Below are 23,907 nucleotides of genomic sequence, written 5' to 3' on the forward strand. Positions count from 1 at the left end.
GCTGGACAGTCTGGGTGGGGGTGGGGAAGCAAGGGGGAGGGCCATGCAGGGACCCACAGGGCCACAGCAGACAGTGTTCTTTCCCACCTACCAAGTCCCTGCACCGATGCAGCCAGGACAGCGGCTCTGGCTTCCTCCAGTCTGTCTGTCTGTCTGTCTGTCTCCGCCCCACCCCCTCACTTAAAGCCCCTTAGGGCTTCCGGCTGCACTTGGAATAAAGCTCTAGCCCCTTTCCTGCCCCTTGGGGCCCCCAGCGTCTCTCGTCCCAACTTCTCCTGGCCTCACCAGCCACCTGCTGCACTTACTGTCCCTCAGCCACACCAAGCTCATTCCTACCTCAGAGCCGCCATCCTTGTTCTTCCCTCTGCGCCCATATCTTGACACCTCCTCTGAGAGGCCCACCCTGACCACCCCGTCCCTGTTTCTGCAGCAGGATGCAGGATCACCTTGTTCGTGCTGACTTTCAGCAGCTGCTATGCAGCCGGGAACCCAGGGCCAGGAGCTTTTCTTTAAAGATTATTTTTTTTTAGTTTATTTATTTTGCGAGAGAGAAAGAGAACATGAGCAGGGGTGGGACAGAGAGAGAAGCTCAAGCAGGCTCCGCGCCCAGCACAGAGCCTGATGTAAGGGTTGATCTCGCAACTGTGAGATCATAACCTGAGCCCATACCAAGAATCAGAGGCTTAATCGACTGAGCCCCTCCCCCCGCCGGCACCCCCAAAGATTTTATTTTTTAAGGATCCCGTAGGATACAGGGCTACACCCAGTGTGGGGCTGGAACTCACAACCCCGAGATCTAGAATCGCACACTTCACCCACTGAGCCAGCCACGTGCCCCAAGGCCCAGGGCTCGAAAGTGATTGTGTGATTGGCCCTGGGCCGGCCAAGGAGAGGAGACAGAGCTGAGAGTAGCACTTGACCTCAGTGCTGGTCGGGCACAGACTATCGGGAGCGCGGGCCAGGCCGCAGCGGTGGGGTGCCTGGACCAGCATCATCCGGGCTCTCTGTCTGTACCGGGCCTCCGCCAGGTGCCTTCAGGGTCATCTCTGCACAGCCCTGCACTGCTGTGGAGGGAAAGAGGGGTGGAGGCTGAGCCGGGAGGCCGGCGTCAGGGCCCACAGCCGGCCCGGGCCCCTGCCCCTTGCTCCCCACCGTCTCCGTGCCCATGCTGAGCGCGATCTGTCCCCGTGGAAGATCAGGAACTGCACTGGGGGCTAAGAAACCGCAGTAGGCCTCAGGCCCTTCCAGATGATTGTGACATTGCAGTCTGAGAGCAGAGAGCCCCCCAGGCCGGCCTGAGGCCCTGATAGACAACAGAAGATGGGAGGGAAGCCGGCCGGGTGCGTGGGCGCGTTGGGTGCCAGCGTCGTGGGTGACAGTACTTTTTCTCTTGTATTTTCCATTTTCCAAATTTTCTGAAGAAACTGAAGCTCAGAAGGGCAGAGGTCCTCGCCCAGGCGGCCTTGGGCTGTATGTGTGTATGTGGATCTGGGTCCAGCTCTTTCCACGTCCATGACTCAGGCCATGGGGCTCCATCCTGCCGACTCTTGCCTGGGCAGCCCCCCAAAGCTGAAGACAGCGAGGGGCTGGTGGGAGAGGGGAGCAAGGAAGAGACATCATCCTCAGGGGGGTCTGAGGATCCCCCTCCAGGACTGGGAAGGGGGCGACATGGGAAGGGCTGTTTGCAAAGATAATGGAGAGAATATTACCAAGGGCGCCGTGGAGGCCGCTGGGGCTCCCAGGGTCATTGCCACTGGGGGTGATGCTTGCTCGTTAACCCGTCTGTTCCCCGCCTTTCCCGCGGCAGCAGGCAGCGCCGTATCCTGGGCAGGGAGGGAGGCACGCAGGGAGATGCGGCCTTGCTTCAGGCTGGCTCCCATAAGGCCAAGTTCATGGAAACTGAGAGCCGTGAACTGGGAAAGTCCCAGCAGCCGGGGGCCTTTGGGTCTTGCTCGGGGCTCTCAGAGAACAGGAAGCCAAATAGGAAAGGGATCCACGTGTCATGGTGAGCAGTCATTCATTCATTCATTCATCCATTTATTCACTCGTTCGTTTGTTTAGCACCCACTATGTGCCAGGCCAGTGCCAGGGGCTGGAGGCAGCGGGGACTGAGTGCCTGGGGTCCCCTGGGGGGACACAGGCGTCAGCCCAGGCGGGAACACTGGGTGTTTTTGTTAAGTGGCATTCAGCCTTCGCTGCTTTGCGAAACGACAGGTTTCTTTTTTTTCCTTTCCCTTTCAAAGAATGCAGTTGTCAAATCTGCGACTTTCTCCTCTCGTCCCCACCCTGTCTCGAGGAGCTGGCCCCCCAACACAGCCAGCCCCGTCAGACACCCGTGTGGCCGGAAGCTGCCTGCACGGGGCTCGGGACGTGCCTCCTCCTACGCGCGGTTCCGTAGCCTTCTGTCTGATTCCCAGAGGGGACCCTGGTCCCCAGAGAGTTAAGACCCTAGTTCTCGAACACAATTTCAGGACTAGTGACAGGTACAGAGATAATTGATTTAATGAAATGTCTTCTTCGTACATCCGTAAAAAGAAAAAATAGCATCCACACGTCCTAGGAACTAAGGATGGTTTTTAAAAGAAAAAGGCAAATCTAGGTGGAGGTGTGATTGGAATTTGATTTGGTTTTTATTTTTATTATTGTCATTATTTAATGTTTATTTCTTTTTGAGGGAGAGGGAGGGGCAGAGAGAGAGGGAGACAAAGAATCTGAAGCAGGCCCCAGGCTCTGAGCTGTCAGCACAGAGCCCAACATGGGGCTCGAACCCACGAACCCTGAGATCATAACCTGAGCCGAAGTTGGACGCTTAATTGACTGAGCCCTCCAGGCACCCCATGAGACCATAATTTAAAAACAATTTTTTTAATGTTTTAGTTATTTCTGAGAGAGAGAGAGAGAGGGAGGGGCAGAGAGAGAGGGAGACAAAGAATCTGAAGCAGGCCCCAGGCTCTGAGCTGTCAGCACAGAGCCTGATGCGGGGCTCGAACCCACGAACCGCGAGATCATGACCTGAACCGAAGTCAGACACTCAACCGACTGAGCCCCCCAGGCTCCCCTAAATTCTTTTATGTTACAGAATTCCTGCATGCTCAATGCCACCAAAGGAGACAGTAAGCACAGAGCTTCGTAATAATAAATACAAGAAGCAGATCGCTCCCCAACACCTTTCTACCATGCACTTGGGGTCCTGGTCTGAAGTGGGGGGCCTGTCAGTGGGTTTTGCAGAGACATGGTCCCTGCCTCGATGCCCGCGTAACTGTCACATGGGTTACACGAGTCAGTCACCAAGCACAGTTGTACGAGGCGCCACGGAGGCCCTGGCCAGGGGCAGGGTGCTGGGGTGTGGCTCCGTCCGGGGTGGCCAGAGGGGACTTCTCTAAGGGGCACACCAAAGCCAAGAACGAAAGGGTAAGTGGGAGTCAGCAGGGGAGGGAGGAGAAGAGTGGGCTGAGCAGAAGGCGTGCTGAGTGAAGGCCCTGAGCCTGGGCAAGACTTAAGCTTCCCCATCCTCAGTTTCCCCATCTGTAAAGGGGGCATAATAGTCCTCGTCTCCGGGGCTCAGTGGGACCATTGCGGGAAATCGTGCCTGGAAAGCACGCAGCCTGGCTCTCAGTCGCTGCCGGTGGTTGTTGTCATGCAGAATCACAGACCTGCAGAATCACAGATGCTAGAAGGGCAGACACTTGTGGTAGACCCCCTCAAGGTCATGGGCTTCCCAGAGGCCATCTAGTTACCTGCTCAAGGTCATGGGCTTTGCAGAGGCCATCTAGTTCAGTATTTCTCAACTGGAGGGGTTCTGCTTCCCGGGGGGGGTATCTGGCCTTGTCTGGGGACACATTTGGTCGTCCTCACTAGGGAGCAGGTGCTGAGGACACCTAGCAGATGGAGGCCAGGGATGCTGCCTACGTCGTATGGTGTGCAGGGCGCCTCCCCACCAAGAATCACCCAACCCCAAATGTCAGTGGTGCTGGTCTAAGCCACTTATTTTACCAGCAGGGGACCTCAGGGGCACTGCAGGGGAGGGGTCCCTCAGGGTCCCTCTCACAGGACTGGCGCCCAGGGCCCTGGCTTCTTGGGTCAGGTTTTCTGAAGGAGAGAGGGAGGGGCCCCGGGCCTGTTGGAACTGAAGCCAGCGGGTAGTGAGGGGGCTTGGGGAGTGGGCCCTGGGTGGGGGTGGAGTCACATCTCTCAGTCACCCTCGGGGATGAAATTCCCAGACAGGAACTTCATCCTGAGGCAGAGCAAACCCCCAGTGCCGGCAATGGGGCGGGGGTGGGGTGGGTGTGTGTGCCTGGCTTGGGGTGTCCTGACTCAGCCAGCCCGTGGAGGGGGCGGGCACCCCTCAGGATCGGACCAAGGTGTGAAAAGTCCTGGCCTCGGAGCTGTGATGGCTCACGAGGTGGGGTGCCCGGGGTGCCTGGGACGGCTCAGATCCCCCCCATCTCTGCTCTGGTGAGGCAGGGTGCCTCCACCTTCCGATGATGAGCAGCGTTGTACCGTGTCTGGGAGGCAGGACTTGAGCCTGCATTTGCTCTGGATGTTTCCCCCTGGCCGGAGCTCTGATCCTGCCACTAACTTACTGTGTGATCCTAAGCCAGCGTCTCTCCCTCTCTGGGCCCCCAGGTCCCTGCCAATCCACAGAGGGGCGGGAGTCGATCAGTGGTTCTCTAGCCCGTCTGCAGGAAGCTCTCAAGTGCTGGCCAGGGTCCTCGGGATGCAGGAAGAAGACACCGGATAACTGGGTCTCACTCTGTCCTTGTCCGGCAGTTTGTGTGTTCATTTGTCCGTCCGTCCGTCCGTCCGTCCATCCATCCATCCATCCATCATCCATCCATTTCCTTAGACAAATATTTACTGAGCCCACATCATACACCAGAGCCCATGCCAGGCAGGGGCCTCCGTGGTGTCAGAGAGGTTACAGTCGGATGGGGACACAGCCCGGAGGCAAACGGGATACAGAGAGCAGGGGTGTCTCCCAAGGGGTGAGGGACCAGAGGAGCCTGGCAGGCTGGGGTGGGGGAGGGCTGGCCCTTATTCCCGGAAGTGACGTCGAAGCTGGGGCGTGATAGGTGAGTGGATGAGCCCCGTGAAGAGAAAGATGTAGTTTGCAGGCAGAGGCCTGGAGACCGGAGATAGTATGGCATGTTCTAGAAAGTATGGTTGGGTGTGGAACATGGAGGTGCTTGGCAAGAGGAGACTGGGCTGGGGTCGCCCCTAACTGGCATTGTCCCCCCCCCCCCCCGGGGGGGGTNCCCCGCCTGCCTCCGACCGGGACCGGTAACCGTAACCGCTGTGGTGGGGGGGTTCCCACTGCTGGCTCTCAGCAGCTGCTCTCAGCTCTGGGGGTCCCTGCTGTGCCTTCTTCTCCGAGAGCCAACCCCCAGGAGCCCCCCGCAGGGACCCTCTAGGAGAGGCTTTTGTCTTCTCTTCATTGTTTTTAACAGTCTTTCAGCATCACTTAAGGAACTTACATCCATTACGGGGTGAGGAGAAGCTCAGGGGGAGGCCCCCCATTCCTCCGGAAGCATCAATCTGATGACTGGAGGCCCCCACGCTGGCGCCAGGCCCGTCCCCTCCTCCTGCCTGGGGACCTGTCTTGGCCACGGGGCCTGGAGTCACAGATCAGGTCTTGTCCCTAAAATGCTCCTTCTCCCTGGCCGTGTGTCCCGCCCAGGCATGAAGTTGGGGGCCAGAGCGCCCCGCTGGGAAGGAGGCTTTAGGGGAGGGACGAGCATGAGGCTGGGTCCCTTCCCGGCACCTGCGGCGGGAGGGGCACCGGCCCTTTGCCTCCGTGCCTTCAGCTGTGACCCCCGCATCACCGAGCCCACCCAACGCGCAGGGCTGGGGTGGCGACGGAGGGAGGAACAGCCACGAAGGCCGAGCTCAGCGCCTGGCACGGGCTGCGGCCAGAGGCCTGGGCAGAGGGTGAAATGGGGCGGCCATCCTGTGACTGAGCGGGGACTCGGCCTCCCTGGGCCTCTGCTCCCTCCAGATGCCCAGTGGGAGGAGACGGGGAGGGTGCGGAGGCCTGGCCTCCTTCATGGCCTCCACTGGCTGTGGGCGCCCCCTTGGCCCGACCCCAGGCTGGTGCACCTTCCGGCCTCCCCCTTCCCCCAGCACCCCCCATCCCTGCGCTTAGCAAGGGATGTTAACATCTGGCCTCAGTGGTGTAGGCCGCCGGTCCCCGAGGGTCCCTTCCAGGTCCTTGTATGTGCAGCGCGGCCCTGGCCCCTTAGATTGGGGCCACCGCGCCGCTTCCCAGGGCCCAGAACGGGGTGCCCGGAGTCCCCTCCCTAGATGTGAGGGGAGAAGGGCACCTTCACAAGGGTCTCAGAACAGACCAGTGGGGCAGGTGACAGTCGCAGCGACCCCGTGTCCCTGAGCATCAGGCCTCTTCAGGGTTCCCCCTTGACCCCCCCCCCCCTCCAGCTCCCGTCTGGGATTGCAGGACGAGCAAGTCCGCCCGTCCCCAGCCTCAGAAACGGGCTCCAGCGTAGGCTTGCTCGCTGGCCGCCGGGGGCGTTCGGGGGCAGTGGGTTTGCAGAGCGGCCCAGCGAGGTAGGTGCTGGGCGCAGAGAATAGCTGATCCCCTGCCAGCTTCCCTTCGTGCCAGGAACCCTCCTCCTCCTCGGAACCTTCTTCCAGCTGGGTTGCTAAGCTACACCCAGGCGCCAGCTCATGAATTGGTTTACGATGGCTCATCTGAGTTCATAAGACGAAAGATCATGCTACGGATGGGTTTTCTAACGCCCAGCCCTGGGTTAACGATGCTGCCTTAATCTGATCCCCACAGGACAGATGTGACAGCCGTCCCTTTTTAGGGATGAGGAGACTGAGGCTCAGAGCGGGGAGGACACTGGCCCGAGGTGGCACAGCCAGCAAATGGCAGAGCTGGGATTCGGACTCCAGAGCCATGTGGCCATCGGCTGGCTGCCTGTAGCTGCAGAGCCCTGGGCCGGGCCTGGGGATGCAGGGGGACAAGTCCAGTTGGGACAAGCCAGGGTGCCCTCCGAGCTTGCTGCCCTGTTCCAGGGATAACTGATGTGGGGGAGGGGGTGTGCGTAAATGGGGGGAGGGTGCAGGCGTGTGGGAGGAGCCAGCTGTCGGCCCCATATGGTGGCTCTGCCCACCAGCCAGCCCGCCCCACTCTGTGGTGCCAGGAGGGGCTCAGCGGGGAGGCGGGAGTGCCCTGGTGTAAGAGCGTGACTCTGGGGAGCTTTGTTTTCTTTCAGCCCCGCTGTGTGGAGTGCAGGGCTGGGGTGGGGAGGGCAAGTGCTCTCTGCGCGGTGTACAGGCTAATCCTCCCGGCGAGTCTTTCCCCCCTCATCCAGATGAGGCTCAGAGAGGTGCAGTCACCTGTCCCAGGTCACACAGCTAGCCAGAGCAGAGGTGGGGTGATGAGCCCATGCTACGACGTCCAGGCCTGTGCCCAGCACCCGCACGTGCCACTGTCTCCTTGAACAGGATTGGGGGGGACAGCGACTGTGCAGGCGGCAGGGGGGGAGGGGACACCAGGTGGGAGCTGCTGGCAGGGGGGCGATGCTGGCGCCTCTTATACCCCCTTTCACCCGGTCTGCCGCTCCAGGTACAAAGGCTTCATCAAGGACTGCCCCAGCGGACAGCTGGATGCCGCAGGCTTCCAGAAAATCTACAAGCAGTTCTTCCCATTTGGAGACCCCACCAAGTTTGCTACGTTTGTTTTCAACGTCTTTGATGAAAACAAGGTGAGCTGGGGACTCAGGGGGGCCCGTGCCTGTCCTAGCGTCCCCTCGCCCCCCCCCCCGCTCAGCTCCTGCAGGCGCCCGCGGCGTCTCCACACCCACGCTCCACTGCCGATGTTCGCTTCTGGAGAAGGAACACACACACGTGTGCACACACACACATGTGCACTGATGCACGCACATGCGCACAGGTATGCACGCATGCCTGACGCGTGTGCCTCCTCCACATGCACTGCACGGAGATGGGGATGCACACATATACCGAGCGCACACGTCTGTATGCGCACACGCACGCGCGCCTTGACCTTTTTCTCACAAGCACAAAACGCAAATCGCTGCAGGGACAATAACGGAGGATGTAGAACCGTAACTGACGTTTGCTGAACATTTACTACGTGCTAAGCGTTTTCAGTGGGTTACTCTGAATGAGGCTTTCCAACCAACCGCCTCTGGGGTATGTCCTTTTAATACCCCCGTTTTGCGGATGGGGAAACTGAGGCCCTGGGATCTTTTGTGCCTGGCTCCTTTCACTGAGCGGCACGCTTTCTTGGCTCATCTGTGTTGATGCGTGTGTCCCCTCCCGGCGATGGCTGTGCTGACGTGTGGCATATCCACCGTGGGGGCGCCCACGGTCCTTAGCACCCCTGGCCCACGCCTGCATTATTCCAGGCTCCCTCGTGTTCGTGGCGGCTCAGCCATAACTGGATTTCACCCTCCGCACTTTGGGCCCTTGGACGGTTTCTGTTCTGTCGTGCCCTGGCTTTCCTCCTCAGGTGCCCTGAGGCCGGCGCTGCTTGGCCCCCGGGGAGAGCTCTGCCCTCTCCAGGCCTCAGTTTCCCTATTTGTAAAACAAACAGGTAGGATTAAAAGTTGAGGGCCCTCCCCTCCTCAAAAGACTCTCAGCCTGTAGTTCAAAGCCAAGGGGAAAGGGGGTTTCAGGTGGCTCTTGCCCGGGGAGGGGGGTGTTGCTGGTGACTTCCGGTTCTTTCCCCTATCAGATGTGGGCTCTGCCTTTAGCCTCAGTCTTTCTTCTGTCCTTCCTACCTGACCTGACCCGTCTGTAATCCCCCCACACCCCATCCCTTGTCCCTTCTCCCCACCCTCCCCATTTGGGGGTCCGTCGGCCGTGGGTTATTTGGTGCCTGCTGCTGCCCATCAGGTGCCCAGGGTCCAGCCTGACCGGTGACCCGGTGCTGACCGAGGCCACCCCACCCCTCTCTCCTGTCAGGACGGGCGGATCGAGTTCTCCGAGTTCATCCAGGCACTGTCGGTGACCTCGAGGGGGACCCTGGACGAGAAGCTGAGGTGTAAGTCCTGTCCCCCAGGTTCCGTCAGGCGGCCACCGGCTGGTCCCAGGCTGGAGGGAGGCCAAATAAGCGGGCCAGGCCGTCTGTCCGGGGCTGGGAGAGCGGCACAGATGTCCCGCCTTTCCAGGTCACAGGAGCGTTCTGGAGGTGGCCGTGTGGGAGGGACGTGGCTTAGCCAGGCAAGCTGGACAGACGGGCAGTGGACAGGTGCAGACGTGGGCCACGGGCAGCGGCCTCGAGTTAAAAGACCCGATCCCAGCCCTGGCTGCACGGCCTAGAGGAGGTGGCTGTTTTGAGGACTGGCCTCATTCACTTGTTCACACGTTCACCCAGCAGATACCAGCCGAGCTCGGCCACGTGCCCGCGCTGATCGGGAGGCGGGGACTCCACGGGTGAACCGATAGGCAGGCACCTGCTCCCACGACCATCCGTCGGGCACGGGGGCATTATTTTTAAAAATCCCATAAAACTGTCACCCAGGCAGGAAGGGGTGTGGGTGAGCGGACAGGAGAGAAACTTGACAGTCAGGGGGGAGAGCTGGCCGGGGCAGGTGGAGGGAAGAGAGTTCCAGGCTGGGGAACAGCATGTGCGAGACCCCAGGGGAAAGAGAGTTCCATGCTAGCACACGGGGCGCCAAAGGGAGTCTGGAGAGAGGATGGAAGCAGTTGAGCCAGAACTCGCGCTCTCCTGGACCTTTCCGCTGCGTTGCGTTGGCAACAAGAAACGCCTGCAGTTTCTTTTTCTTTCTTTTTTTTAGGAATAAAGGAGGATTTTATTCATGTAAAAGCTACACCCCACTCCCATCCTGGGGGTATTATTTGACTTTCTGAGTCAACCGTAGCAGGAAGCGCATGATTGTGGAAGGGCAGTGGGTGGAGAGGAGGGGGCATTATGGTCATTATGGGGCTCCTCCTGGGCCCTGCCCCACTCAACCTTGGCCTCAGCCTCCACTCTGGCAGACCCAGAGCCCCCTCTTTTCTACTTCTGGTTTCCTCCTTTCTTTTAAGTTTATTTATTTATTTTGAGAGAGAGGAGGGGGGGGACAAGCAGGGGAGGGGCAGAGCGAGGGGGACAGAGGATCCGAAGAGGGCTCTGCACNTCTTTCTTTTAAGTTTATTTATTTATTTTGAGGGGGGTGGGACAAGCAGGGGAGGGGCAGAGCGAGGGGGACAGAGGATCCGAAGAGGGCTCTGCACCGACAGCAGAGAGCCCGATGTGGGGCTTGAACTCACGAATGGAACCCTTTGATCATGGCCTGCGCCAAAGTCGGACGCTCAACCTACTGAGCCACCCAGGCGCCTGTTGTTGTTTTTTAAACCCTAGTTGAAATGGGGTGTGTGTCAGTGTGCATCTGTCTGTCTGTCCATCCGTTTGTCCTGATGTGAATCCTCGTTGCCAACAAGTGATGGGGCCTTTGGTTATCCCCACCCTCACCGTGTGGAGGGGCAGGAGGAAGGGGCGTGGCAGAGCCGCCCTGCCCAGGGGTGACCCTGCCCCCGCTGCTTGCTCGCAGGGGCCTTCAAGCTTTATGATCTGGATAACGACGGCTACATCACCAGGAACGAGATGCTGGACATTGTGGACGCCATTTACCAGATGGTGGTGAGGCCCCTGGGCCCGACGGGGTAGGAGTGGCAGGAAGGGCATCACATTTAGGGACAGGGCCTGGCTGCACAGCTGCTCTCCTGCCCTGGATGAGAGTTGGCCAGGGGAGGGGTCGCGCGGGGTGCATCCCCACCTGGTGAGGCAGGCAGGGGCCGCAGCATCCGTGCGGCCGGAGGGGATGGGGTGTTCCAGAGAGGGTGGAGCAGTCTGCATCTGGAAGCAGCCCAGATCTGGGAGGCAGAGTTTTGGCGGGAGCCCCCCACCCACCTTGTCTCTGCCTGGCAGGGAAACACCGTGGAACTCCCCGAGGAGGAAAACACCCCTGAGAAGAGAGTGGACCGGATCTTTGCCATGATGGACAAGGTGAGCCCGGTGGGGAGACGGGCCCTCACCGGGTAAAGCGTGGGGGGTGGGCGGGTAGTGGAGACCCTTATAAAGGCACAGATGTCCAGGGCAGTGGCTTTGCCTGCTGAGTTATCCACTGGTCAGCAGGCGTCCCCATCAGATGCCCAGAGAGTTAAGTAAGTTTGCCTGACACTTTTTCTTCTCTCAACTAAGATTCTTTTTTTTTTTAAAGTTTATTTTTGACAGAGAGAGAAAGAGAGAGAGCAGGAGAGGGGCAGAGAGAGAGGGGGACAGAGGATCCAAAGTGGGCTCTGCTCTGAGAGCGGAGAGCCCGACGCGGGGCTCGAACTCAGGAACTGTGAGATCATGACCTGAGCCGAAGTCCATCGCTTAGCAGACTGAGTCACCCAGGCGCCCCAGCCTCAGTGACTCAGCCCCCCTAAGAGTCTTAACCTTTTTTACTCCTTGCTAGGGACCCCTTTAACATACCAGAGAAGTCTGTGGGGGTCTCAGAATGATTTTCAGTGCATCAAATCAAATCCATAGGGTTGGAAAGGAAGCTAATGATTTTGGAATAGAGCCATCAAAATATTTTTTACTTTATTATTTTTTTAATGTTTATTTGGGGGGGAGGGGCAGAGAGAGGGAGACAGAATCGGAAGCAGGCTCCTGACTCTGAGCTGTCAGCACAGAGCCCCACTCAGGGCTCGAACTTATGGACCATGAGATCATGACCTGAGCCGAAGTCACTTAACTGACCAAGCCACCCAGGTGCCCCCAAAATATTTTTTAAAAAGAATTCGTGATACAGCATTAATTGGGCTGCGTTATGGAGACGTTAAATAAGAAAGCATCGCAGTGGGTGTGACTGCCCCGCAATTTCACGTGGCCCTGCAGCAGCTGTGACATGTCACGAAAACACCCATGACCCGCATGGTTGACAGTCATAGGTACTGCTCATTCCGGCAGGCACTGTCACCTGCTGTCATCATGGAAGGAAAAGGCAAATCACAGTTAGAAGTTAACGAATAGAAGGGCACCCGGATGGCACAGTCGGTCAAGCGTTTGACTTTGCCTCGCGTCATGATCTTGCGGTTCAGGAGTTTGAGCCGTACATCGGGCTCCACTGTAACAGCGCAGATTCTCTGTCCCTCTCTGTCCCTCCCCAGCTTGTGCGCGTGCACACACACACTCTCTTTCTAAATGAATAAATAAACAGCTTTTGTGCATGCACATACTCTCTCTTTAAATAAATGAACAAACTATAATAAAAAAATGAAGTTAGTGAATAGAAAGACCTCATTTTTCTCCCATCTGGGTTTACAGACCTGCTGAATTCTAGCCTCCGACCCCAGGTTAAGAAATCCCTATTTATATCAAGCTTTTTTTTTTTAAGTAAAATAATTTTGGTTTTTCTTTTAATTTTTGTTTATTTTTGAGAGAGAGAGCAGGGTGGGGACCAGAGAGAGAGGGGGACAGAGGATCCCAAGCAGGCTCCGGGCTGAGAGCAGAGAGCCCGACGTGGGGCTTGAACTTACACGCCGCGAGATTATGACCTGAGCTGAAGTCGGAGGCTCAACCGACTGAGCCTCCCAGGCGCCCCCAGGTTCAGTGCTGTTTAATGCCAAAGGCACACACTTCTCTTGAATCCCCCCTGTCTTCTGTTTCCCTTACTTAGGGAAAAAAAGCCCATGGCCCACCCAGACTGGTGTAAGTTCTGCCTTCCCCAGTTACTGGCCACGGGGCCCTGGCCAGGTGACTGAGCCTCAGTTTCCTTCCCAGCAAAATGGGGGTAAGAGCAGCACCTCTTTTTAGGGTTGCCGTGTGGAGCCCATGAGACCAAGTGTGCACACTAGCAGTATATCCACGGGGCCCCCAGTGAGCGACCCTTCCACCTCCCCATGCCTCTGGGAGCTCTGGTTACCGCCTGTATTCTCTGGGGACAGGAGGGTGGGTCCACACAGGTCCTTTTACGGGAGCTGCACGTGGTGTCCTCCCAGGCGTCTCGGGGTCCTGTGTAGGCTGCTCCGGGAGTGGTTTATTTATTTTTATTTTTTAAAACTGTTTCTTTAGTTTTGAGAGAGAGAGGGAGAGAGAGCGCCAGCAGGGGAGGGGCAGAGAGAGAGGATCCAAAGCGGGCTCTGCACAGAATCCCCCGCAGGGCTCCAACTCACAAGCTGCGGAGATCATGACCTGAGCTGAGGTCGGATGCTCAACTGACTGAGCCACCCAGGCGCCCCTCTGGGAGTCGTTCAGATGCTCTTCGAAGAGTGGCCCCAGAGAAATGCATTAGGCTCTCAGCCCTTTGGAATTAACTGCCGTTTACGGGAATTCATCGCAAGGATGATAAGCATGGAGTTAGGGACACGCTGCCCATCTGAGGCTCCCAGAGCAGTCACCCCGATGCCCTGAGGAAGCCATGTAGCTACCTCTCGCTCCAGGTGAGGAAACCGGGGCGCAGGGAAGTGGGTCACGTGCCCAAGGTCACCCTGGCAGGTAGTGCCCAGGTCTGTCTGACGCCCGACCCCTCTTACCTAGCGGGCTGCACCGCCTCCCCCCTGACCTGACTTTGTTCAGAAGCTGTGTCTCGGCCAGTCCCGGGCCAGGCTTGGGGCGGGGATGTCCGGGGCCCGGCCCCGAGGCGCCCATCCCAGGAGCCCGGTTGTCCCCCCACATTTAGCTGTCTCTCTCTCTCTCTCTCTCTCTGTGCTTGCAGAAAGCCGACGGGAAGCTGACTCTGCAGGAGTTCCAGGAAGGGTCGAAGGCAGACCCCTCCATCGTGCAAGCGCTCTCCCTGTATGACGGGCTGGTATAGTCCAGGGCCCAGAGCTGGGGTGAGTGGAGGGGGGACCTGGGGCCTGGGGGGAGGTGTGGGGAGGGGAGTACCAGTCACAGGACACCTGGGGTTGGCAGGTAAGTACTGGGTCTCCTGGCGGTACCTGGAGCTTCCCAGTGGGAGCTGAGCAGGTAGGAGGTGACTTGGAGGTCAAGTTCAAATCCACTAGAGCGCTTCCATTCAGACATTTTTTTTAAANGACGCTTAACCGACTAAGCCACCCAGGCGCCCACCGTTCAGAGATTTTTATATGCTCAGATTCAGCCCGAGAGTTTGCTCGAATAGTTTCCCTGGGTTGAAAGCGCTTTGAAAGGCAGCGTTGTCAGCCAGGACTGGGGCCGCGTGGGGACCCCAGCCCCCAGCTCTCGTGTTCCGTAGCTCGAGTACGATTTCTGCTTTTATCCAGTCGGGCTTTCTGGAAGTGCTGGGCCATTGCTCATGAGAGTCCTGTGTTCTGTCTCCCTTCTTCCTCGCTCTCTCCTACCTCGTCCCCCTGCGTCTTCTCTGTTGTATCTTCCATGTTGTGCTGCAGAGAGAATCCCAGGCAGGCCCCATGCTCCGCTCAGAGCCCAACACGGGGCTCGATCCCACGACCCTGGGATCATGATCCGAGCCAAAATCAAGAGTCAAACACTCAACCGACTGAGCCGCCCAGGTGCCCCGAAATTCACGTGGGTTTTGTAGATTAATCCTACACATATGATCCTGTTAATGTCATTTATCAAAGCTGAGCATCGGCCTTTGATTCTTTGGAACTTTCTAGGCTTTATTTCTTTCTCTGCTTCCTTTCCATCATCTGTTTCTTTGTGCTGCTGGCTGGCTTTCCAGCACAGTGCCCCCTAGGGGTGGAGAAGATGAGCATTCTTGTCTGAACTCTTGGTCTTCGGGGAAAAATGTCAAGAATTGACTATTAGATTAGTTAGTTTATAATTAATTCAATAATAATTATTATTAGGATGTCTGGTGTAGGTCTTCTCTTGAAAGGTTTTATCAGATTTAGAAAGTTTCCTTTTCTGGTTGGCCAGGAGTTCTTTGTATTGTATTGTATTGTATTGTATTGTATTATTAAAACAATTTTCTTAATGCTTTTTTATTTTTGAGAGAGAGAGACAGAACACAGGCAGGGAAGGGGCAGAGAGAGAGACACACACACAGAATCCGAAGCAGGCTCCAGGCTCCAAGCTGTCAGCACAGAGCCCGACGTGGGGCCCAAATCCATGAACCACGAGATCATGACCTGAGCTGAAGTGGGACACTCAACGGACTGAGCCACCCAGGCACGCCTCGTAGGAGTTGTTAATCATGAATAGTGGGGCACCTGGCTGGCTCAGTCAGAAGAGCATGCCACGCTTGGTCTCTGGGTCATGGGTTCAAGCCCCACGTTGGGTGCAGAGATGACTAAAATAAATCAAACTTAATAATCATGAATAGCGTTGATTTATAAAAAGTCTTTTCTGTGTCTGTCAAGATGCTCATCTGACTTTTCTCCCTTTTTGGTTGTTAACCTGATGAAGGGCACCGATTGGCTTTTGAATGCTAAGTCACCCTTGCATTCTCAGAATAAAACTCCACGTGCACCGCGTTAATATTTTTTATGTATCATCAGATTTGATTTGCTGACACTTTCTTTCGGAGGCTTAGGCTGTTGGTGCAGCTTTGATGATGACGATGATGATGATTTTACACAAGAGATCCTTTTCCCTTGAAAAGACATCACAAAATAGGTGGCGGGGCACCTGGCTGGCTCAGTCCGGTGCAACGTGTGACTCTTGATCTCAGGGTCGTGTGTTTGAGCCTCGCGCTGGGTAGTCCTAAAAATAAAATCTTAAAAAAAGAGAAAATATGATGAAAAAGAACACCTCCCTACAAAAAGTTTATTCTTAAAAACCTTCATGTTTTCCCCAGATGTAACCACTGTGTGCGTTGTCCAGAGTGATTCAAAAAGAACTGAACGCTCACAAACACTGAATACTCAGTAACTGGGTCACACGGGGAGAGGTAATCAAACCAATTTCTAAAGGAATCCTCACAGGCTCTTCTCTAATCTTAGAAGCACCCAGTATGTGGCCTTGGGTCCCACGGCGCCTATGATCCATTGTCTCATCTCCCAGAGGCTCCTTTTGTGTATTACTGTCGCCGGCGGCCTCCGCGGCAGCTGTCACGTGATAGTGCTGCTTTGTGTCCTGCAAGCCGTGGAAAAAGTGGTACCAACCTCGGTTCCAGATGTATCTGTCCCCCAGAGGAAGTCACGTGGTGTAATTAGTCTCTTTACGGCCTGCGATTATTTTGGAGTTGCCCTAATTGTTTTCGTCTCCCGGTTTTCTGCGAACACACACGTGTTTGTATTTCCTTAGCGGCGGTGAGCTCATACCCATATGTTGGTGGTTGGTTTTTTGTTTTTAACGAACAACTTATAGGGAATGTTTATGTTTTCTTTTGGCACCTCAACACTAAGAAAACAGATTTTTTAACAGTTTTTTTTTTAATGTTTATTTATTTTTGAGAGAGAAAGCAGGAGAGGGGCAGAGAGAGAGGATCTGAAGGGGGCTCTGTGCTAAGAGCAGAGAGCCTGATGCGGGGCTCAAACTCGCAAACTGTGAGATCGTGACCTGAGCCGAAGTCGGATGCTTAACCAACTGAGCCACCCAGGCACCCCAAGAAAAAAGATTTTTAGCATGTTTTACCCAGCATGGCACAAAGTCCACGTCATGGTATGTCTACACTGGCTTTCCTTCACACCTCCCCGGCAACATGGCGGCCAAAAAGAAGTTACTCTATTTTCACACAACCTTCCTATCACCTCGCCCCGAAAATTACCTTCCTTCTTTTCTCAGGCTTGTCCTCAAACCTACTGGACAGTGATTGTATCCAACTCATGTTCCATCGTTTCTGTGATTTCTTTATTTATTTATTCTCAGATTCCTGATGTATCATAATCGTTAATAAGTTCCTGTTGTATAATTCACTGAACCGCTGAGGAACTGAAACCCTGTATATTTTCCTGCATCAGTAAAAATGTTCAAGACCATAATTTTTATTATTTATTTATTTATTTTTAAAAATCTATTTATTTATTTGTTTGTTTGTTTTTCTGAGAGAGAGACAGTGTGAGCAGGGGAGGGTCAGAGAGAGAAGGAGATACAGAAGCTGAAGCAGGCTCCAGGCTCTGAAGTGTCAGCACAGAGCCCAGTGAGGGGCTTGAACCCACGAACTGTGAGATCATGACCTGAGCCAAAGTCGGTTGTTTAACTGACTGAGCCACCCAGGCGCCCTATGAGACCATAATTTAAAAAAAAAATTTTTTAATGTTTTATTTATTTCTGAAAGAGAGAGAGAGAGAGAGGCAGCGTGAGCAGGGGAGGGTCAGAGAGAGAGGGAGACACAGAATCAGAAGCAGGCTCCAGGCTCTGAGCTGTCAGCACAGAGCCTGATGTGGGGCTCGAACCCACGAACCATGAAATCAAGACCTGAGCCGAAGTCGGACACTTAGCCGACTGAGTCACCCAGGCGCCCCAAGAGATCATAATTTTTAATAGCTGCATAGTGTTCTGTTGTATGGCTGGACGCGGGGCTCGAACCCACGAACCGTGAGATCATGACCTGAGCCGAAGTCGGATGCTTAACCGACCAAGCCACCCAGGCGCCCCTAAAAAGAACTTCTTAATGACAGGCAACTAAAGAAGGAATGGCATGACCTCATTACCCATCACCCAGCTTCAGAATCACCAATTTGTGGCCAATCTTGTATCATTTGTACCCTCCATATGCACCTTCATGGTGGGTTCTTTTGAAGCAAATTCAAGACATTATATCATTTCAGACATAAATATCTCAAGGTGTATTCTGAAAAGATAACGTTTCTTTACAAAATCCATAATAGCAAAAAAAGAAATCAGTACTGATTCCCTAATACCCCCCAGGTTGTAGCTATTCTTCCCACTTCCTGTGACCTCGCAATGTTTATTCAAAACAATATGAATAAATTCCACCTGTTGCAGTTGGTTGATAGGTCAAGTTCATTTTAATCTATGTCTCCCCCTCCCTTATTATTATTATTACTATTTTGCCTGCCATTTATCAAGAAACACATTCTGTTGAGTCTCCTACATCAGAGGTTTGCCGATTGCGCCTCGTGGGTGGGGTTTTTTTTTTTTAATGTTTTATTTATTTCTAGGAGAGAGAGAGAGAGAGAGACAGCATGAGCAGGGGAGGGTCAGAGAGAGAGGGAGACACAGAATCTGAAACAGGCTCCAGGCTCTGAGCTGGCAGTCAGCACAGAGCCCGACGCGGGGCTCGAACCCACGAACCGCGAGATCATGAGCGAAAGTCGGACGCATAACTGACTAAGTGGAGCAGGCGCCCCTTAATATTTCCTTAGGTTTCCTGTCCTTCCAGGAAACGGGCAGTTAGATCCACCAGCTCTCCTGGCACTCACTTTGGCAACAACACCTCCTGAGCGAGGCTGTGTGTGTCTACCGTGTGCGAGGTCTGGTGACGTCAGCAGCCCTTGGTGATGAGCACTTCATTCATTCATTCTGTCGGTGGTGTTCCAAATCTGTCCGTCCTTCTTCGTGGTTAGCTTGGTATGTCTGCACTAGGAAACTTCCCCCTCATCAACTGTGTGGTTCCTGCCAAGCCTCATTTATCATAAGAAAGGCAGGATAGATACTCGATTCTTCCTCTCTTTCAGCTTTCAAAATGAGATGGATTTCTGACATCCTTCAGAGGGGACCAATGCAGATTTATGGACCTAAGTGCCGTCGATGGGCTCCATCATGCCTGTGGTTTTAACCCGCAGATACAATACTGCAGATCACAAGGGTTCAGATTGCACAGGAGGCAGCGCCTGTGATTGGAAACTCAGCCCGGCGCCCCGGCGTCGGCACGGGGAGGACACGGGCCTCCCGATGGGTGACTCTTCCCGTCACCTGCACCCCAGCGGCCACCCCAACTCTGGCCCCATGGGGACTTCCTGCCCCTCCAGGGTCGCCGCCATCTAGCTGCTGGCTGGCCCCGCTGGTGTCTCTGGTCATCTCACGCAGATCTGGGAAATGGCCCCTTTCAGATCAGACACCTGCTCCAGTGCATTCGGGCAGCAGGGACCTGCGATTTAAGTGGAGCAGGTTACCGGAAGGATCTGTGGACGGTGCGGACCGTAGCAGACAGCACTGCCCTCCAGGCTGCTCTTTTCAGAAACATCCTGAGGTGAAATTCACATGACAGAAAATTAACCACTGTATTAAAAACATTTTTTTTAAGATTTTTTTTTTAAAGTAATGTGGGGCTTGAACTTACAACCCTGAGATCAGGAGTTGCACATTCTGCTGACTGAGCTGGCCAGGCGCCCCGAGATTAAGCATTTTATTTATTCAAAGTAGGCACCACATCCACGCGGGGCTTCCAGCTCAACCCTGAGGTAAAGACCTGAGCAGAGATCAAGAGTCAGATGTTGGGGGGGCGCCCCGGGGGCTCAGTCAGTTAGGCTTCGGACTTTGGCTCAGGTCATCATCTAGCGGTTCGTGAGTTCAAGTCCCGCGTCGGGCTCTGTGCTGACAGCTCGGAGCCTGGAGCCTGTTTCAGATTCTGTGTCTTCCTCTCTCTCTGCCCCTCCCCTGCTTGTGCTCTGTCTGTCTCTCTCTTTCTCTCAAAAATAAATAAGCATTAAAGATTAAAAAAAAAAAGTCAGGAAGCTGAACCGAGTGAGCCACCCAGGCACCCCCAAACACTTTGTGTTTCAGGTGAACAATTCAGTGGCATCTAGTATATTCACAGTGATGTGCAACCAAAGCACATCCCAGTTCCAAAAGCATCCGTATCTCTCCAAAATAAAACTCCATCTCCAGGGGTGCCTGGGTGGCTCAGTCGCATAAGCATCGGACCCTTGATCTCAGCTCAAGCTGTGACCTCAGGGTTTGTGTTCTTGAGCCCTGCATCAGGCTCTGCGCTGACCGTGCGGATCCTACTTGGGATCTTCTTTCTCTCCCTCTCTCTCCCCCACTTGTGAGCTCGCTCACTCTCCCTCAAAATAAATAATTATATTAAAAAAACCACCTTCATTTCCATTAAGTAGTTTCTCCCCATCCCCCCCCCNNCCACCCCCCCTCCCCCCAGCAGCCTCAGTCTGCCTTCTGTCTCTATGGCTTTCCCTACTTGGGACATTTCATATCAACGAAATCTTTCATGAAAATGCAATTTGGGGCTTTGGGCATCTGGGTCCTTTCACTTAGCTAACGTCTTCGAGGCTCATCCACATTGAGCGGGCATTGGGACCTCCTTCCTGTTTATATGGCTAAGTCATACTCCGCGGTCTGGATAGACCACGGTTTATTTATCCACTCCTCCAGTAGTGGACATCTGCGTTTCCTCCTTTTGGCAGCTGTGACTAATGCTTCCGTGAATGTGGGTGTGCGTAGCTCTGAGTCCTCAGTGTCCGTTCTCTGGCGTATATACCTGGGAGTGGACGTGCTAGATCCCATGGTAACTGTGTTTAGCTTTTGGGGTTCCACTGACCGTATTCCACGGCAGCTGCCCATCTTGCATTCCCGCCAGCAAGGCTGAGGGTTCTAACCTCTCCACACTCTCGCCGCCACTTGCGATGTGCCTGTGTTTGAGGTTGGCTGTCCTAGTGCGTGTGATTGTGGTTTTTATTTGTGTTTCCCTGAAGACTAATTCCGTCGAGCCTCTTCCCCTGTGCCCCTCGGTCATGCCACGCGTCCTTCTTAATGGCTGCAGATGATGGGCTCCCACGGCGATGTTCTCATTTATCCGACCAGCCCCCCGGACAGTGGACGCTCCCTATTTTGCTATATTCCAGAGGCTGCTGTGGCAAATGCCTTGTTTGTTCCGTAAGGATAAGTACCAAACACCAACGGGTGGATCAGAGGGTGCGCACCCTCAGTTTTAGGACTTCTGATGGAACGCCACCCTGCCCTCTGCTTGACGGCCCTGCCAGCTCTGGGGCCGCGTGTCCCTGGCGGCCAGCTCTGCCCCCGTCACACCTCCTTGTGTCTTCCAGATGCCTGGGAACTACTCACCTCCTTCCGCGCCATGAGGCCACCTCCGCCCCCAACACCGCCCTCCTGTGTTCACCCGGCATTTCTCCGCATCCACACTCGGCCTGGCGGCCCCGGAACCGCAAAGCCCGGCTCTCCTCCCTTCTGCCCTGCACCCACCGCCGCCTGAAGCCACTGGCTCCAATCGCCAACAACCTCTGCTTGTCCGGAAGCCAACACGAAACGGAAAAGGCTACAGCCCTCTGCAAAACTGAGGACCAGCTGCTTCGCAGGCAGCTTCTGGGTCCTTCCTGCTCTTCTGTGCGTGTGCTTTTTTTTTTTTTTTTAATTTTGAACAGACATTGACAAAGGGGGAAAAAAAAACCAACTACCTTCTGTCCTAGAAGATAGAGACTGACAGATGGGGAGAAGGCTCCCGTAGATCTCAGAGACACTGCCTCCTGCCTCGGCCATTCTGGGGCAGCCCGAGAGGCTGCGGGGAGTCACGGCCGAGGCCACGGGGTGCTCAGAGTGTTGGGGGGCCTGCCCGATTCACGTGATCCGTTGTCCCATCCTCAAGTCATCATGATGACTCATGATAATGACGATTTTTTTTTTGTGATAACAGTATTGTGCTTTTTGTGGGGAAAGTGAGGTTTTTTTTTATACATATATAATTGATATCTTTTATTTATTGGTTGTTAACTGTTGCTGCTGCCTCGTGTGTCCAAAGCTCCCAGGGATGCGGGGCCCACCGTTTACACGTGCACGCCCTCTCCCACCTGCGCTTCGGAGGATGGTGGCCTGCAGCGGCCAAGAAGCCAAAAAACTTCTTTTTCTTTTTCTTATTTTTTTTTCCAGATACCGCGCTCGATGTTTGGAGAGGGGAAGGGTGGGTTTCTTAAATGGCTAGTGCACTGTTCCCCTAGCCCCGAATGGCTCCTTCTTGAACCCCTTCTCTCTGCCTCCTGTCCACCCTCCCCATCCCGTTCCTCTTCTGGGTCCACAGCATCTTTTCTGAGGACCACCGGGGGACAGCTTATGGCTTCTCCCCTCTTGCTTTGGCGTTTGCAGCAGCATGGAGATGGGGGACGGGGCGCGGAAGGAAGGGAGGGGGAACGGCGCTCTTTGCAAGCCAGTGAGTCGAGGAAAGATCATTCTCCCTCCTTGGTGGGTTTTGAAGAGAGTCACTCAGTTCTCTCCCACCAGCTTTTCTGCCCAGTCTGTCTGCCTGGTCCAGTAGATCACATAGCTCCCCCCTTCCCCTTCCTCTCTCAGCTCAAATGCTGGGGCGGGCAAGAGAGAAGAGCTGCAGGCAGTCCCCTTCTGTAGTGGCCACTCCCTGGGGGGTGGCCCATGTGCACTTATATAGGAAGCTTCTAACTCTGCCACTGCGGCCGCGTGGCCCCAGAACTGCTACCAGCAAGGTCAGATGACCTTGGGCCAGCGGCCGGTAGCCTGCAGCTGGCCGGCCGTTGCTCTGTGGTTGCGGGCAGCCCCTTGCCCTCTCTGGGTCCCGGCTGGCCCGGCTGCAGAACCAGGAGGCTTGGGCCGGTTGATCTGGAAGGCCCTTTTCCATGCCGACACTGTCTGATTGTAAGCCCGGGTTTCCTGCGTTTGCGATTCTGCGACACGGGCACGGTCCGAGTCACTCTTCTGTCTCCTGGCACATATCTTCGGGGACATGGCAGCCACTGGTGGTTGTGTGTGGGATCAGATGACCGACCTTGTTCTCTCTGCAGTTCTTCCTGGTCCCTCCTGGACTCTCGAGCTGTCTTTTTTGGCCCAGAACTCGTTCTCTTCCAGGGAAGCCTCCTGGGGTGCGAGGCAGCCTCCCAGACTATTCAGGGCCGGGCTTGAGTCTCCAATTCCTGCTTCTTTGCAAAGTCAGCAGCGTGCCACCTCCCCTGCTTACCCCAGCCCCGGGAGAGGAGAAGCTGGCCCTCGGGTCTCACTTTGAATTTCCCTTGGTTCTTCTCACTTTGCACTTTCCCAGGAGGCCAGAGTGTCTGCGAATTGACCCTCAGCCAGCAGACCCTCGCTCTGCCAGTGCGGGGCTCTGTCCGTCCGGACGGCTCACCTCACCCCAGGCTCCTTTCTTGCTCAGCGGAGCCTAGGGCTGTGCTCCGCGTCCGCTGGAAGCCCCCAGGTCCCACGGGTCCAGGGAGCACTTTAGTTCTCACAGGTGACTTTACAGGCTGGGCTCCTGGAGATGAACTTGGCCTGCCATCAGGGGCGGGGTANGGGTAGGAGACTTGGAGCCCAGAATCACCCAGGGTTAAGCATGTGGCCGTCCTTGCAGCTTCTGCTCTGATTCCCAGGCATCAATGGAGCAGCTGCCTGCGGGGCCTTCCTCCCACCTTCTTGCTCTTTGGCCTTTTTGTTTGGAGCCCCAGGTGTGGCCTTTGACCTTAGCAGGTGGTACTGTGGACCCGTGGCTCAGGCACGGTGCACCTTGAGTCGGTGCCGTGGGGACTTGAGGGGACGGGCCACCCTCCTCTTTTCGCAGGGCGCTGGGTACTGGCCATTTGTGCCCGAGGTGGCCGGGCAGGGACAGTTGTGTCCCCTCCTCTCACCAGGCCTCTAGATACGGAAAGCTGAGCGGCTGTGGGCCTCTGTCCCCAGCACCGATTTCCCCCCCAGGCCCAGCCGGTCACCCGCTGCTCTCTGGGGATTCCAGACCCCCTGGAGGCCGGGCTCCCTGGCCCAGGAGCAGCAGCCTCGGGCTCTTCCTCACAGCGCCCGCCCCCCACTCTGTGTTGATGGCACCGAGCGGAATGACAGACTTCCCGGTATTTAACCAGGCCATGTTTAACGTCAAGGCAAACGCGTGTGTCCTCCTTTCCCCGAAATGCTTTTCAGTTTGACAGCCAACTTCCTAGACGACACCTGGGCTTTCGGGAACACGTCTCTTTTCTGAGGGGAGGAAGGTCGGGGCGGGGGGTGGTGCCCTAGATGCCCTGGAGAGAGACCCCCTGCGGACCCAAGGCGCCCCGGTGCAGCCTCGCTCGGCGCCTGCGGGATCCAAGGGAACGCGGGCGCGCCCCCTGGTGGCCGGGAGCTGCAAAGGCATGTGGGGGCCCCTGGGGGCCAGACAG

At 55.6% G+C, this 23,907-nt stretch overlaps 1 protein-coding gene across 1 annotated transcript in view; it reads left to right on the plus strand.

The window, feature by feature from the left end:
• The window catches only part of NCS1 (neuronal calcium sensor 1), a 26,381-nt gene extending 3,333 nt beyond the window's left edge, over positions 1-23,048 (plus strand). The window contains exons 3-10 of the mRNA XM_077768468.1: positions 1,808-2,005; positions 4,686-4,745; positions 7,589-7,727; positions 8,953-9,031; positions 10,545-10,633; positions 10,922-10,999; positions 13,698-13,815; positions 20,833-23,048. Of these exons, the coding sequence (XP_077624594.1) occupies positions 1,808-2,005; positions 4,686-4,745; positions 7,589-7,727; positions 8,953-9,031; positions 10,545-10,633; positions 10,922-10,999; positions 13,698-13,796 (742 nt within the window). The 3' untranslated portion in view covers positions 13,797-13,815; positions 20,833-23,048. The remainder of the gene's footprint in view (positions 1-1,807; positions 2,006-4,685; positions 4,746-7,588; positions 7,728-8,952; positions 9,032-10,544; positions 10,634-10,921; positions 11,000-13,697; positions 13,816-20,832) is intronic.
• The last annotated feature ends 859 nt before the right edge of the window (positions 23,049-23,907 follow it).

The sequence above is a fragment of the Crocuta crocuta genome, unplaced genomic scaffold (genome assembly GCF_008692635.1).
Source record: "Crocuta crocuta isolate KB4526 unplaced genomic scaffold, BGI_CrCroc_1.0 scaffold35, whole genome shotgun sequence".
Classification (NCBI taxonomy): Eukaryota; Metazoa; Chordata; class Mammalia; order Carnivora; family Hyaenidae; genus Crocuta; species Crocuta crocuta.